Source organism: Lotus japonicus, chromosome 4 (assembly GCF_012489685.1).
Source record: "Lotus japonicus ecotype B-129 chromosome 4, LjGifu_v1.2".
In the NCBI taxonomy this organism is placed as follows: Eukaryota; Viridiplantae; Streptophyta; class Magnoliopsida; order Fabales; family Fabaceae; genus Lotus; species Lotus japonicus.
Window position 1 is genome coordinate 82841956 of NC_080044.1, and position 14924 is coordinate 82856879.

At 36.3% G+C, this 14924-nt stretch overlaps 1 protein-coding gene and 1 non-coding gene across 2 annotated transcripts; one reads left to right on the forward strand and one right to left on the reverse strand.

Annotated features, from left to right (window-relative positions):
- Positions 1-4045: 4045 nt before the first annotated feature.
- TRNAA-UGC (transfer RNA alanine (anticodon UGC)) lies at positions 4046-4118 on the forward strand. Its single transcript has one exon. It is a non-coding gene; the product is annotated as a tRNA-Ala (tRNA).
- A 535-nt stretch (positions 4119-4653) lies between these two features.
- Positions 4654-14235, reverse strand: LOC130710536 (nuclear pore complex protein NUP155). The gene is made up of 13 exons (XM_057559841.1): positions 13917-14235; positions 13327-13496; positions 12523-12649; positions 10926-11188; positions 9139-10783; positions 8839-9051; positions 8452-8699; positions 7923-8337; positions 7536-7726; positions 6419-6776; positions 5540-5758; positions 5050-5372; positions 4654-4911 (listed from the first exon to the last, which is right to left on the reverse strand). The coding sequence occupies exons 1-13, from the start codon at positions 14073-14075 to the stop codon at positions 4794-4796; spliced, it is 4449 nt and encodes a 1482-aa protein (XP_057415824.1). The 5' UTR covers positions 14076-14235; the 3' UTR covers positions 4654-4793.
- Positions 14236-14924: the final 689 nt, after the last annotated feature.

A 14924-nucleotide genomic window follows, 5' to 3' on the forward strand; every position in this document is an offset into this window, starting at 1 on the left:
TTTGATTAAAAAAAATTTGAGTGTGTTCGGTTTCGATATATAGGTTAGGGCATGCGTCCAAGACCATATGTCGCTTATAGAAGTACAGATAAATAATCTACTAATACAATTCTCACATTGACAGTGAAAATTGAACATAACCTTATGAAAAAAAAGCGGCTTGTCCTTACTAAGTCGAAACATGTGTTAAATTTTATTTTACAATTTCACTCTTTTCATACTTCACTTTATCTAGGGTCAATTTCAGTAATTTTATTTAAAAGTGATTTTACTTTATTTTACTCAAAGAATATTAACTTTTTTAAATTACTCAATGAAAACATGCCCAAGCGGATAATATAAAGCTTACGCTGTCTTATCTTGGTTCATATGATGTTTGTCTCACACACTAAATTCCACAAGTTCATTCAACAATAGCGATTTGTATTATACTATCTCTACTCTATACCATGCCTTCATTGTCACCTAATGCTCTCATTCATACCCAATGACATGTCAACAATTTTTCGATTTTTCTTTGAAGCACGAAATCATCTTCACACTCCAACGGTTTTGTCATTTCGGTTTTGTCATTAAGTGAGAATTTTAAGAATTTTTTTAATAGAAAAATTAACAAAAAAAATTGCAAAATTTTATAACATTATGTCAATATAAATTGTGGATACATCGTGAAGTCATCCTACACAACACAACACATAGCGAAGTCATCCTACACATGGGTTGTTCTGTAACTAATCTCCTTTAAATTTATCAACGGTTGACCACAACACATAATGAACCTTTGTTAACACCAAAATTCTCAGATTTAGAAATTAATTATTGAGATAGGATGTAATGAATCTATGTAGGTGACCTTTATATGGTTTAATTCTTTGAAGAAATCCTCTCTTGCTTAACAAAAGCAATAAAGTTCAAAGGGTTCCTCAATTAAGTCATTAATCATGAAGATAATATAAGCACACACAACTTATTATAGTTTTCCAGCAGAAGTAATTAGTGAAGAGCCTAAGAAATCATGTTTCCTACTGCATAACCATTCTTAGCATTGAGTGCTGCAAGCCTGCAACACCTCTAAGCTCATGATCCTCAACAGGGACGGATTTATATAGGAGAGTATTGGGTGCATTTGCCCCACTTAGTTTTAAAGTTTATTTGTTAGTAGTATAATATTGATAAAATGTTAATTATATTTTCACAGTTTATTTGCCCCCACTAGATATCATATCAATTTATTTACACTATTTATATTTACCCCCACTAGGTATTAAGTTTAGAATTAAGGTAGAAGTAAAGTGGAGAAAAGAGAGAAATAGGAAGAAAAGATAAAGAAAGCAAAAGATGTGATAAGTAATATGATCGGATGATAAAAGAAAAATCTATGAAAAATAAAGGTGGAAATAAAGTGAACTGTATTTTAAATATGTCTTTATTTATATTAAAAGTAGCTTTGAAAAATGTATCAATCTAAAGAGTTTTCTCCACATATTGTAAATGAAAAATGTATGAATTAAATATTTTTTTCTTACTTATTTGTGGTTTTTAAAAATATAAAAGATAATTAATTATGTTTCTAAACACTCTCTTTGATTGAGTGAAGTTATGTGTGTGTGTGCGCGCGCGTGCGCGCACGCATGCGTGTGTGCTGTGTTTGCACAATTATAATACTGTCTCCACAATTTAAAAATCTTGAATCCGTCACTAATCCTCAACCTATAAATGCAACCAGTTTTACTAAGTTTCGCAAGACATTCCAGCTACATGAGAAAATTGGCAGGCAGAAAAATCTATTATTAACTAAGATCTGCAGCCAAATAATTTTGATTATGAATCTCAAAATGTTTAATCAGAAATTAGAGCTTACTTCTCTAGACATCAAACTGCTTTTGTCACCATGCCAAATTGCCAATGACTTTAAAAAGGGCATTCTTAAATTTCTTTCTCTTAAGCATGTTCTTTATCTTTTCCCATTGTAGGTTATTAATTGCAGCTGGAATGAATCCTATTCAAATTTCTTGTGGGATTGAGGACAGTGCAAGAGAACACATGACATGATAGAAAGAGGCATTTTTAGAAAACATAACAATATATGATAAAATATGATTCAACTTTCTTCAAATTGTCCGAATACCCATTACATTATTCATAATTCTAGAATACCTATTACATTATTTATTCATTGTTCATTACTTTGACCCGTCTTCTTCATCAGCATTTTATGTGGGGCGGAGGGGACTGCAGCGACGACAGAGGAACGGGTTGACCATGCACAGCCTAAGAGGATACTAACAACTAGTTGAACCAGTTGAGTTATGTGGTTGAACACTTCTTCTTCCAGCAGCAGCAGCTTGAGCAGCATTTTGAAAAACGGCCAGTAGAAGGACACCAGAAATCAGTGCAGCAACTAGCCGTTTTTCTTAAAAATAGGTAAGAAGAGTCGAATTTTAACTCTTAAAGACTCATAATTTTCAAATCATTTACCTATTTATTAATATATATTTTTTGTTGATGAAAAAAAAATGTACATTACTGAACTTTTAATGTTAAGAAGCTACGTTAAAAAAAATGTTAAGAAACTAGTGCGCCATATTAATCTTAGAAATTTGTCAAACCGAGTTTCCCTTTGTTGGCCCATAAATGAGTTCAGCTCAAAAGATGTTAGAGTCATGATCAATTAAGGTCGACCCACCTCAGTCTATTAGTGTATTAAAATATACTACTAATAAGCGGAAAAAGTTAGATTTAAATCTAGAAATATATAGAGGAATTCATACCATAGATAGGATGAACATATCAAAAAAATGGGGTCCAGATTTTCTTCAGTGAATTATTTTGAACCGCCACAAAATGTTTCCAACTGCCATAAAATGCTGCTGCAAAAAATTAACAAAAGAAAGAGGTGGTAAATTAGTTGTAGAAAATTGGATCTCAATTGTTGAAGGAATTTGAAGAAGAGCATATATTAATTATTTGAAGGCAATTAGGATCCTAATTCTCCACGTTTTATAAGTTCCTTCTTAACCACCCTGTAAATTACTAACTCTCACATGAAAAATGCTTGCTTTTTTTTTTACATCATATCGGGGGAAGGGGTCTCACGTAACTAATCTTGCTTGGGATAAGAAAATGTCAGGAGCCTAGGCGAAATCCCTTAAGAAAATGCGCATTCACCACTTGTGCCACCTCTTGTGGTTAAAATAAATACTTTATTTTCACATTAACACGTATATGATATTAATATTAAAATTATTATAAATATTTTAATTTCACTCAAGTTATATCATCTTAAAAATATAATATTAATTTTTACTTATTTAATTTTCTATTTTTTATTAAATTAAATAGAATCAAACAAATAATTTGTAATTTGTAATATAAAATCATTTTTTTTATTTCAAAGTAGTAATTATTTGTGTGCGGAAACAGTGTGCATATGAGACAAGTGTGATAATTGATAAGTAAATAGGTTTAGTAAAAAACATAAAGACTAAAGGTGAAATTTTAATAAAATAATAAGGATAAAAATGAGAATATATTTAATAAGCTATAAGCTTTAAGCTACCTGAGATAGCTTATAGCTTAAAGCTTTAAGCTACTGAAATAAGCTCATTCGCCAAATATTTTTATAGAGTTTTTAAGTTAGTCAAATAAGCTTTAAACTAGTCAAATAAGTTATAAGCTAGTTGAAATGACATGTCAAACATACTCATATATGCTGAGTGAATATATATCCATGTAAAGTATCAATTATTAACTCGGAAAATTGCACCTTTGAATATTCTTTATTATTTGAATTTGCTAAAGATCAATCATTTTACAAGTTATCATTAAATGTAAGTTTAATAATGTGGTGTTTATATATATTGACTGGAATGAATATAATATCTTAATAATCTATCATTTTATATGTGCCAAATTACATAGCCTCATTATCTTGGCGTGGTTCAAAACTTCAAATGGATGAAGTTGGGGACATTAGCCTAGTGTTTCAATATAATTATTTGTTCTTGTTATTCTTATTTCTACGTTTCCAATTTCATTAATAAATGGGGATGTAGCTCAAATGGTAGAGCGCTCGCTTTGCATGCGAGAGGTACAGGGTTCGATCCCCTGCATCTCCAATTTTCTTCAGAAGCAATTTGCAACTTTCATAGGATGATCTTCGTGGTTGGATTTCTTTTTAGTTTTGACAGTGACTGCTAACATTTGTATTTTTCATTTTAAAAAAACGATAACTATACTGAGCCGATGATTTGGTGTGATATACTTGAACTCTTCTTTAAATTTATGCAAATAAGTATATTATTAGCACCGTAGCCAAGCCCATATAGATTATATAGTATAGACCATCTTATGTTAGAACCATGACAATCATTAACATTACTAGTACCAACTCTGTTGTACGTGAATGTTACGAAACGTTTAGCACATCCTTCAAAAATAGAAATTTAAAAAATAAAAAAGCCTACAATTAAATTAACACAACATATTACACTATTTGATTGATATAGTTCAATGGAATATGAAGTCAATTATCACGGCAGCAGAGAAATCCATACAAAATTAGCCTGCTATTACAGCTTGGTTGATACATCCCAGCACGCTGCAAGACTTGGCTGAATATAGACCAGCAGATATGATATTCTAATTTCTAAATTGATACACAAAAGACTATTTTTATAACATGGGATAAAGAGGGCAATCACGAGAGCACGTCCAGTGTTATAAAATCTGAAACCTCTTATTTGAAAACAATTATTTGACAATTGATACAACACTATATACTGCAACAAATATCAAAATCGATTAAATGAATGAGGACTAATAACCGACTCTTCAAGTTCTCTAAAGCCTCGATACACAACTTCTGTTTGGTTCTGTGGAAGGGCAAGTCTCCTCACTTCAGTCATATACCTGCAAGTACAAGTCAATAAGATCAGAACATCAGGACAATGGACATAAACAACGGAAGATAATGCATATTTGTATTGGTAAAAATTATGCCCACATGAAATTTCAAATGAACAACATTAAAAGTATAAAGAACTCAACCTGTTTGCTGCACTAGTGATCTTGTCCCGAATTCCTTGGCTAGCAACTGTGCGTTCCAATGAGAATCCTCCCTCCAGTACTCGGGAAGGCGAGGCACCAATACCCATCCTATGGGAATATACAGACGTAGCCCACTCACGGAGTATAACTAGAACAGATCTCAATAAACGCAATCTAAGATTTGGGGATGGCAAAATAGCCCCGTTTGATAACAATTGATCATATGCATTCAGAACAGGTTCAGCTGAACCCTTACAAGCAGAAACAAGGGCTCTTGCAACATCTTCATCTCCAACAGGTTCAACCCCTGAATTTAACCTCTCCTGCAGAAAGACAAGGATTCATATCTAAGATAAAAAGGCTTCTAATTGCAACAACTCCAGCTTTCATAAAATTAAAAGGCAATCTAGAGAGGAAAAGGAGTAATAATAACCACAAGGTAACATTTAAGGCCAAATAAAAAGGGTTTAACAAATTTGGGAACATATACCAGTCCAGCCTTCTCTAGGTGAAGACAAATAATGTCAAGTGGTAAAACAGCTCCATCACCCGGATAAATGCGGGGCCCGACCCTCTTTAATACAGAGCAAGCTTCAGCAATGCCACCTCTTGAAATAGCTTGATCTATAAGTCTAGCCCATGTTTCTCTGACAATGCTGCTGTCATTTTCACCAGAATAGTTGGCAAAGTAAAGCATCTCCAGGCATATCTGAAAGAAATGTAGGAAATGAAGAACAGTGAAAAGAGATTTACTAAAGAAGTTTCAAAGCTTCACTTAGTTGCGACAAATTTTTCAACAAGAATAACACATAACCACGAATCATCCAGTAAAGCAATGACAGATGCAACACAATCTGTAGTGCTTCGTGTTTGGTTTGACAAGGAAGATATTATTTGAAAGAAGGGAACAAAAGAAGAGTGACAACTTCCCCACATCCAACTTGGTACCATTGGAAGGAAAAGAAAGTAGTGCAAAACCAGGCCTATACAATGGGTTGGATTTGTCAAAAACATATTAAGATAAATAAAACAAGTAGTAACAGAACTTTGAAATTGATTAAATAACATGACCTAAATCCCTTATTTTTTTCTCTTCAAAGATGAACCAAAAAATGCAGCCTTTTAATCCCCCACTTCAACTCTTCAACAACATGACGTGTGAAAGTAAATTGCTCAGAATAATCTAGATACTAAAGCTCAAAAAGATTTCAAAAACGCCTAGCTAGTGGCTAAGTTCACTATCAAGCTCTTTAAAGAGATTCAGCTTGTGCAAAACTAACAAATAATGTGAAGTGTGATCCACCAGAAGAGAAAATTCTAAAGTTGGACAAATTTAACCTATATGTAGCCAAAAAGAGAAGGAAAATACCTCCCAGAGCTCAAAGGGAACAGCATATTCATTATATAACTGTGTTATGCTTTTTACATCTGATGATAGCTCTTTAGCTTTCTCTCGTATTGCATTTGCAAAATTAGGATCAGCAGTTGAACTTCCCTCGGGGACTAAACCATTTTGGACGGAATCAGGTGTGCCTTGCAAACCCTCAGACCTAGAAGCCATAGCTTCGAACTCCTCTTTGATTTTTATCTGAAACCGAAGCACAGCAAGCTTCCCTTCAAGCAAATCTAGGAATCCACTATCAAAGGAACTCCGAGTAGAACCTACCAACCCGTCATTATTTGTTGCATTTTTTGCCTGTAGAACTGCATTACTTAGGTATTGACACCTGAGTTGTCCAAAACATAAAACTATTAGAAGATATGCATGTAAGCATATTGAAACAAATCTATTAATCCTAAATTCTAGAGACCATGTAGATATCTGAAGTGGAAAAGGGGAACAGCTTGAATACATGTAACATGCAGTTTCTCACACAGGAAGAGGAACGACCTTATAGGCATTAGTGAATTTATGTTCATCCAAAACACATAAGCAGAACTTATAAGAGAACTAGTGGTAAATCAGGATTCAATTTCCATGATTTATATGGTCAGATCAAGTGTCAGCTTTAGCACCATTCACTAGTGTCAATGAAAGTACAGAATAATAATTCCATTTCCATATAAGTGGTCAAAAGCCTCCAGCTTCAATCCTGGTTACCGTGAATGGCATAATTTCATTTTGCTCGAAATAATAGACAAGGTTTTTTTCAGGTAATACATTTTAAATATTTTTTATTATTATAATTGAGAACAGACTAGATTTAGGCTAGCTAAACCCCAAAAGCTAGTTCGGACCGGAGCCGTTGTGCGATCTTTATAGTTTTAAACATGATACCATTCACTATCTGGGGAAAAGTCAGTCTTTATATCACAAATTGTGACTTAGCATTCACAGGATGAGATCTAGCTATGGTGTGAGGAATAAGGATTCACTGTGGGTGGTCTATCCCAACCAGCTTTGCAGCCAAGCAAAGCCAAAAACCTCAAAGGAAATGTAGAAAAGGAGATGATATAAAGACAAGGAAATAGAGGAACTGACTAACCTCTGTTCAAGAGTAGGAACTCCATCAATAGAGCGCCTTTCAGCGAGTCTTAATAATGCATGAGCTGCCAGCATATGTTGCCGCTTCAAGACATAATACCGTGCCAAAAGTTCATAGTACTTGACTTGATTTGACGACAAAGGAGCTCCTGATTGCCCTATTGGAGAAGTTGTCGCAGTCACAGCACGAACCTATCAGATAGGAAAAATCAGAAGAACATGAAGATAATCAGCAAAATACAAATTTTATAAGAATCACTGTGGAAATAACAGTGATTGCATGAAAAGTATATCAAATTTAAATTACAATCCACGATATCTGTGCCTTTTGACCAAATGTATAGAATGCCACAAACAAATTATTGGGGAGAAAGAGATCACACACAACCTCATGTATGGGTTTACGACCAGCACTTTGTAAAAACGGCAACAGGTCGGGCCCTCCGTACTCTAATAATTCGTTCTCAAGACCTAAATCAATCATAGCCTGGTAGAGATACTCGTGGAATATTCTGTCAGGTGATTGGACACCCAGCTGAACAATTTGGCTAATGTATTTTCTCCGAGAGGCTGGATCAAGAGCAGATTGTGATGCAGCAGATCTGATGGGAGAGCCAAATTCCTTCTGCAAGGTGTCACCTTTCAGAGACCGTAGAGCACTGATAATTACTTCATAGCACTGCTCACGCTGAACAAGTGCTTGCTCTCTTACAGTTGCATCAATGTCGTCATTATAGGCATCACCTGCAGGGTCAAGAGCCTGTGCCTTTTGAAGAGGTAAGCACACTACTGCTTCATAAAACCTACAGTCAGAAAGTGTATATGACTTTCAGATTGACGGCTTTCTATCACATGAAAACAAATGATGATACTTGAATGAAGCCCGACGAGGGCAAGAAAAGGAAACAAATAAATACCTTAAATCCTCAAAACGTTTGCAAACAGTACGCAAGTCTGCAGACTCTGGGACTTTACTCAAGGAATTTAATGCCTCCCTTGCAAGATTTTCCTTTTCCTCAGCATCCACAGTCACAGCAGCTCTTTCCAAGGCTTCCACAGATAAGAAGAACTTGTAATCAGACTCCTTATAGTAGCTTGGACAACCCTCTCGTAATCTCCTACTAATGTCATCTACTGTTCCCCTGCCATCAGGACCAGTATAATACTGGAGCATTGGACAATGATAAGGAAATTAATGATAAAAGAGGCAAAAGTTTATCTAAGAAAAAGAAAGAAATCTCCATTAATGTATATCAACTTTTGAGTATAAAATTCCGTTCATGGCTTGTATAACAAGGTTGTACCTCCATCAGAGCAGATATAAGTCTAGTAGCAAGACGGTCACCCTCCTCAGAACAAACAAGTTGATGGAATGTTAGCTGAACTAATGCATGTTGAAGGTTAGCATCAAATCCCTGAATCAAACGAGTGACATGATGCTGAGAAAGAAGTTGAAGCAAAAACAGGGCTTCGCCAGATCTAAGGAGTAACTGCCTAATGCACTCCATTGCCCTCACCTGTAGCACAACAAACCCAAGTCAAAAACTAAACTAGTAGCTTAAAAAAGAAGTAACCTATGCAAACATTTAACAGTAGAAACCCACCTCCATGGCAGCTAATTCTGCAGGACTATATGGCAACCTTTGCCTTTTATTAGTGGTTCCACCACCATTAGACTCCATATTTCTTGAATATGCCCCAAACAGGCTTCTTACCATACTTCGATCACCAGCACCTAATGCGGAACCATTACCATATAGAATGGAACCACTCACATCTCCTAAACCTGCTACACAGCCATAAAGCCCTCTCCTCTGGTTCCTTCTAGATCTTAAGAATTTCTCTAAAGATCGAAGTTTGAGTTCAAGGACTTGCATAGCCCCAACAGAGAGTCTGCATACAACTACCCCATTCTCTGATAAAGTGCCTGAAGGACCTAAACTTCCTTTTACGACCATCACAGGAAGTTCCCATAGAGGAAAAAGTAATCTGGATGAACACAAACAGAGTCCTTCATGTGCACCTGAAAAAACAGGCTCGGCCTCCTGAACAACCTGGCCCATGCTAAATCCACCAGCAGCAGTTCTTGTGTTTGATAATGCACTGCTCCCTTCAAGTTGTGGCATGCCAACAACTCTTGGGTCCTCAAAAGCTTCAGCTGCCTTCTCAGCAATAACATTGCTAATAAGATTTTCAGAATGCACTATTCTTGCAGCTAGCATTAGACACATTGCAGCTGCCTCGCCAGCACCAAAACGATTGAAGAAATCTTCTAAAACTGATCTTGGAGAATTTGACTCTAATAGTCGCCTTAGAATGTCCAGTGGCCTGTTAAAAACAATTTCCATCATGCCCATGGTGCTGAAGATGACAATCCTCCTCCTCGGCAATATATGTTGAGTTGAGAGGTCTCCCCTAGACCAGAGTTTGCCAGATGCCCTTTCACATGATTCCATCGAGTTCTCATAACCACCAAACTCAATTTCTGAATATAGAGACCGTACAGTAGCTGCAGTATCTGGCAAAGGTAAAACATCTGCCACAGAAAGCATTCTTCCTTCAACTGGTAAAGAAGATACAGATTCCCGTAATGCCCGGGAACTCCTCATTCCTGTCCCGAGATTACCTGATGATGATGACTGTGTGCTTGAATCCCTGTTCAAAACAAGGAGTGAAGGAATAGTTGAAGGTGATGCATCAGAAAGGATAAGAGTTCCAGTAGAATAATAGGCTGCGTCAACTTTCAGTGAGAGATCCTCATTCTGAGGTCTACCAGCAAGAGCCATGGTTCCAAAGGTAAGACCACCACTAACACCCCAAGGAGGAGCAGGCCTTGTCGCGACAACCTTTAAACAGCTAGGCTTATGATGGTTGGTGTTAAATCCAGTCAGGCTTCCACTTGAAGGAGAGGTAGATAAGTACATCCTTCTGCCATCTGATAAAACAGCAACAAGATGTAGCAACTTGGATTCAAGTGTAGATAAAGGTGAGATGCAAACAATAGATGGCTTCGGCAATCGACTTGAGACCCTTGATCCTGTTGATTGTCTACCTTGTGCATCCCTCTGATTGACAAGGTTCTTTTCTTCAGCCACTTTCTTTAATTGACCATCACCATTTGGCCCAAGAACATAAACCTGAAGCTTCATCTCCTCAGTTCGTGCATACAATATTTGTCTCTCATTGTCAAAAACCATTTCAACAATAGGGTCAACGGCTCCAAAGTTGAACACATTTGGTATGACCCATCTGCAGATAACAGCCATGATCGTAAAAATGAGGTAATGTTGTATACCATTTACAAAATACACATAAAATTTGAAGATTGAGAAAGAAAAAAAACACAATCAAGTAGCACAGTCAGTGAATGAAATTAAAAAGCACAAAGAACCTTGAAATTACACTTCCTAGACCAGCAGTGACACAGATCTTTCTGCATCGCTTTTGCCATCCTGAACCAGTTGAATAAAGAAGCTCATATATGTGGCCATCACGACCAGCAAGGAAAATGCGGCCCTTATCAGTACATGATACACATGTCATTGTAACCCCATCAGATGGTATTGTATACTCTGGCAATGGCTGTAATGAAACTTCTTCAAATGGATCTGAATCATCTGCTCCTCCAGAGCAGCATACTCCTACTAAAATTAACTGATAAAAAGAGTTGGGTGAGAAACAATACTGCTCCCACAAAGAAGTCTGGAAAGAACATACTGCGCATGATTCATGGGAAACTTGTTATACAACACCCTTCATTAAAAGGATCTGATAACATGCTGCCATGTAAAACATGCAGCATCTAGTTAATATCTAACAAAACCACCACATTGAAGAATTAAACATCATGCAAGAGAATACCAATAAAGAAAAAACGACATTTGCTATCTAAGAAAAAAGCAGGCACAGTGCCACAACAATTGCACATACATTTTATTTGATGTTTTTGTATTAGAAAATTTCATACACTACTTTTGGATTTTTATTATGCTATTCTACTTTTGGATTTTGTGAAGATTCTCCCCAGGATGTACACAGGGTTCATAAGACCTTGTGATTTTCATGATTTTCTGTCTGCCACTATTTTTGTCTTCCGCACCTTCCAGAACCATGTTGGCGCTGCGATACGAAAACTTCACAATCCAGTGTGGGGCTTCCACCCAATTCTACAGTTTACCGATTTCGTGTGCGATTTGGCTCGCAAGGAGGCTCCTGGGAGAAAATGTGCGATTGTACAATGAAATCGCGATTTTGAAGACATTGCTTCTTAACAAAGTACGAGTATTATTTTGAGAGTAATTTCAAAATTAGCTCTCGAGGTAAAAACTTATCATACACTCATACAGCATACCAGAGAAAGGAGATCTTCATTTTATAAGTAACGCAGTACACATGGTGAAAATTCAATTCAATGGATCTTTTATGTATCCTTATTCCTAACAGCTGGCCTTTTCTTTTCTTTTTCATCTTATGAATAACAAAACAGTATACAAAACCCACCTTATTAATGAGCCATAATAATGAATTCTCCAACCATTTAGCAACATGGACAGGAATTCAAATGAGGGTATAAATAAGTCAGAAGGCTACCCAAATTACTAAGGAGCTTTATCAATGCTATTAAAAACTTGAAGGGAAAGCAGCTACTTTTTTCTCAATTACCAGCATGTCAAAGTACTAATCAACCCCAGAGAGAACCACCTAAAAACCAGCTTAAAGTTTAATAGTTTATCAACAATTGGGAAACGTTCAACTATAAGATTCAAGAAAGGAAGAGGATATCATAATTTAAAAAATGAATGAATGGTATTCAAGTCAAAAGAACTGTTAGAATGAAGAGGAAGCCAACACACAGGATGTTGCTCAGGTACAAATACAATAAAAGCAATTTACCATTCGCAGTTACGCACACACAAAAAAAGGTCACAAGCACAATATTTAGTACACAAGCCCTTGGAAAATAACTAAGACAAAGGAATGGTTAATACCTCAACAGGTGTCGCTAATATTAAAAGATATTGGATAGCTTCAACAAAAACACCAGGTTTTGATTTTGCAAGACCAACAGCACAAATAGCTTGTTCCTCCCCACTATATTCAGGACATTGGCCATCCCTATGGAAGCAACAGTGTTAAATTAGAAGTGCAGTACATGTAAATATGGTTGCGCTAAACTATAATGCAATAAAAAACAAAATGATTTTTAGCCACCTAAAACAATCTCCAAACTGTTTACGCACTTCAATAATTAAACAGCGAAAGTAACGATAAAACAGAATAGAAATACTAGTTCAAAACTTAGGAGAGTTCAAACAGAAACTCAAAGAAACAAAAACATAGTAAGTTTACATTCAAACGTTTAACACCCTTAAACCGTTTCTAACTACTTAGTCAAAGTTGCCACCAGTAACATTCACATATTAGTTACTCAATCTAAAAGCTTAAACTACTGCAAATGACCACGAAAAAACACCCTAATAATAATTCATGAAATAGACTTTGAGGATCTATCATCATAAATGCAGATAGTAAAAAAAAAGGAAAGGAAAGGAAAGAATAAATTAAATATAATTTAATATGGCATTAAAGAAAGAAAAAGTTCACTAATAAACATGAACTCCTTCCGTTGCTTGAATGCCCAGCAAATAAAAAAATTACAGGACGCGACTCTATAGTCCATACCTCCAAAAAAAGGAAGATGGCTTACATCCAAAAGATGAGTACGAAACATGCCCAGTATCAGCCTTTAAATTACAAAAATTGTAACTCGTCAACACGGGTATTTAACTTACCACTTATCAAATCGCCAAAGAAACAAGGAATTGTCCACAGATGCCCATGCCCTACGTATTTCCGGAAATATTCCACAAAAAGCAGTCCCTTCCCCGCCAGCCGCATTGTACCTTTCAATGAGCACAGGAGGCAACTCCCACGTATTCACTACCTCAACTAAAGGGGGCCACTGAAACAGTACCAAATAACGCAATCAGAGGGTAAACACAAGGCACAACTCTACTAATTAATCTAGCCACATACTCTCTACTACAATGCACAATGTCCTCATCACATTACCCAAATAACATCTTGCTGTTTCACGTTGGAATCAATTATTGGTTTGAGCTTTCATATGGGAATATGAGTATGACTACTTAAGTGAGAATAAAACACTTGGTAAGTTCATAGAATCAGTGATAATTTTGCTCTCGTGAACATTCATTAAAATTTACAGGTCTACTACAAACTCAATCCCTCCGCAAAATAACTCAAATTCAATTCAGCAGCGCCAAATGGGGGGTAAAACTACAATCACAGAGCATGTAGAGTTGAAAGCAAGAACAAAACCCTCTTCAATTTGAGGGGTTCAATTGAAGAATACGAATACCTCTCTGGGTTGAGTGGAATAGGGATGGCTAACGTATCTGGAAGCTTCAAGAGCTTCTTCGAAGTCGAGCTGAGACGAAACTTCGCGGCCAATGCGATCACTGACGACAAGACCCGCATTGGTGACATCGCGCATCACAATCTCGTCTTCCCACGACATCGCCGCCGTAGAATTGAAATTGAAACCCTTCCTTCTACGCCGGAGAGAATGCAATTGAATTGGGAATGGAAGAGAGAGAAGCCTCGAAGTGAGAGGAGGTTGCGATGAATGTAGGGTTTTGGAGAGGGTTCAGTGAATTTGATAGTGGCGGGCAAATAATTTTCTTTTCCGGTCAACCAATAATTTCAGGAAATAATTTTCGGGAAAAAACAGGTGAAGAGAAAAATAAATTTCTATAATTTATGATGATGAGATTTACTCCTAATAAATTAAAATTATATATTTATTCTTTTCATAGATAATGTTTTCTCATATTCTAACCTAAGTGTGGTGAAACTCAAATGTATCTTAAGAATCAAACATTTGACCTAATGAAAACAAACCAACTTGTGGATGAAGGATGATGAATACCACTAAAGATAGGTTTATTTCCATTATTATATAAACTTTAACAAATAATATATTACCTTGATTGGAATGACCAACTATCTCATTGTAGCCATTTTTTTGGCTACATAATTGCTTAAAGAAATCAAAACCCAAAACCACGAGTTAGCACCTTCAGAGCAAGGTATTGTAGTAATCCTCCACCAACGACAACCCAACGCTCGCGGGGATGCTCTAAAACCATCAAGCAAGCAGAGCTCCATGCACCTTCCTTCGCCAATAAGTTTGCCATTGTGTCCCCTTCACAGATGTCTTCAAACAACCTCCCAATCATGACATAGAAGCTTCATGATTAAGATGAGAATAGACGCATGTTGATGGAGCAACACCTCACGCTTTTGCAATAGCGAGAGAGCTAGCATGGAATTTGTATGAACAACCACTCGACGAAGGCCACGCTCA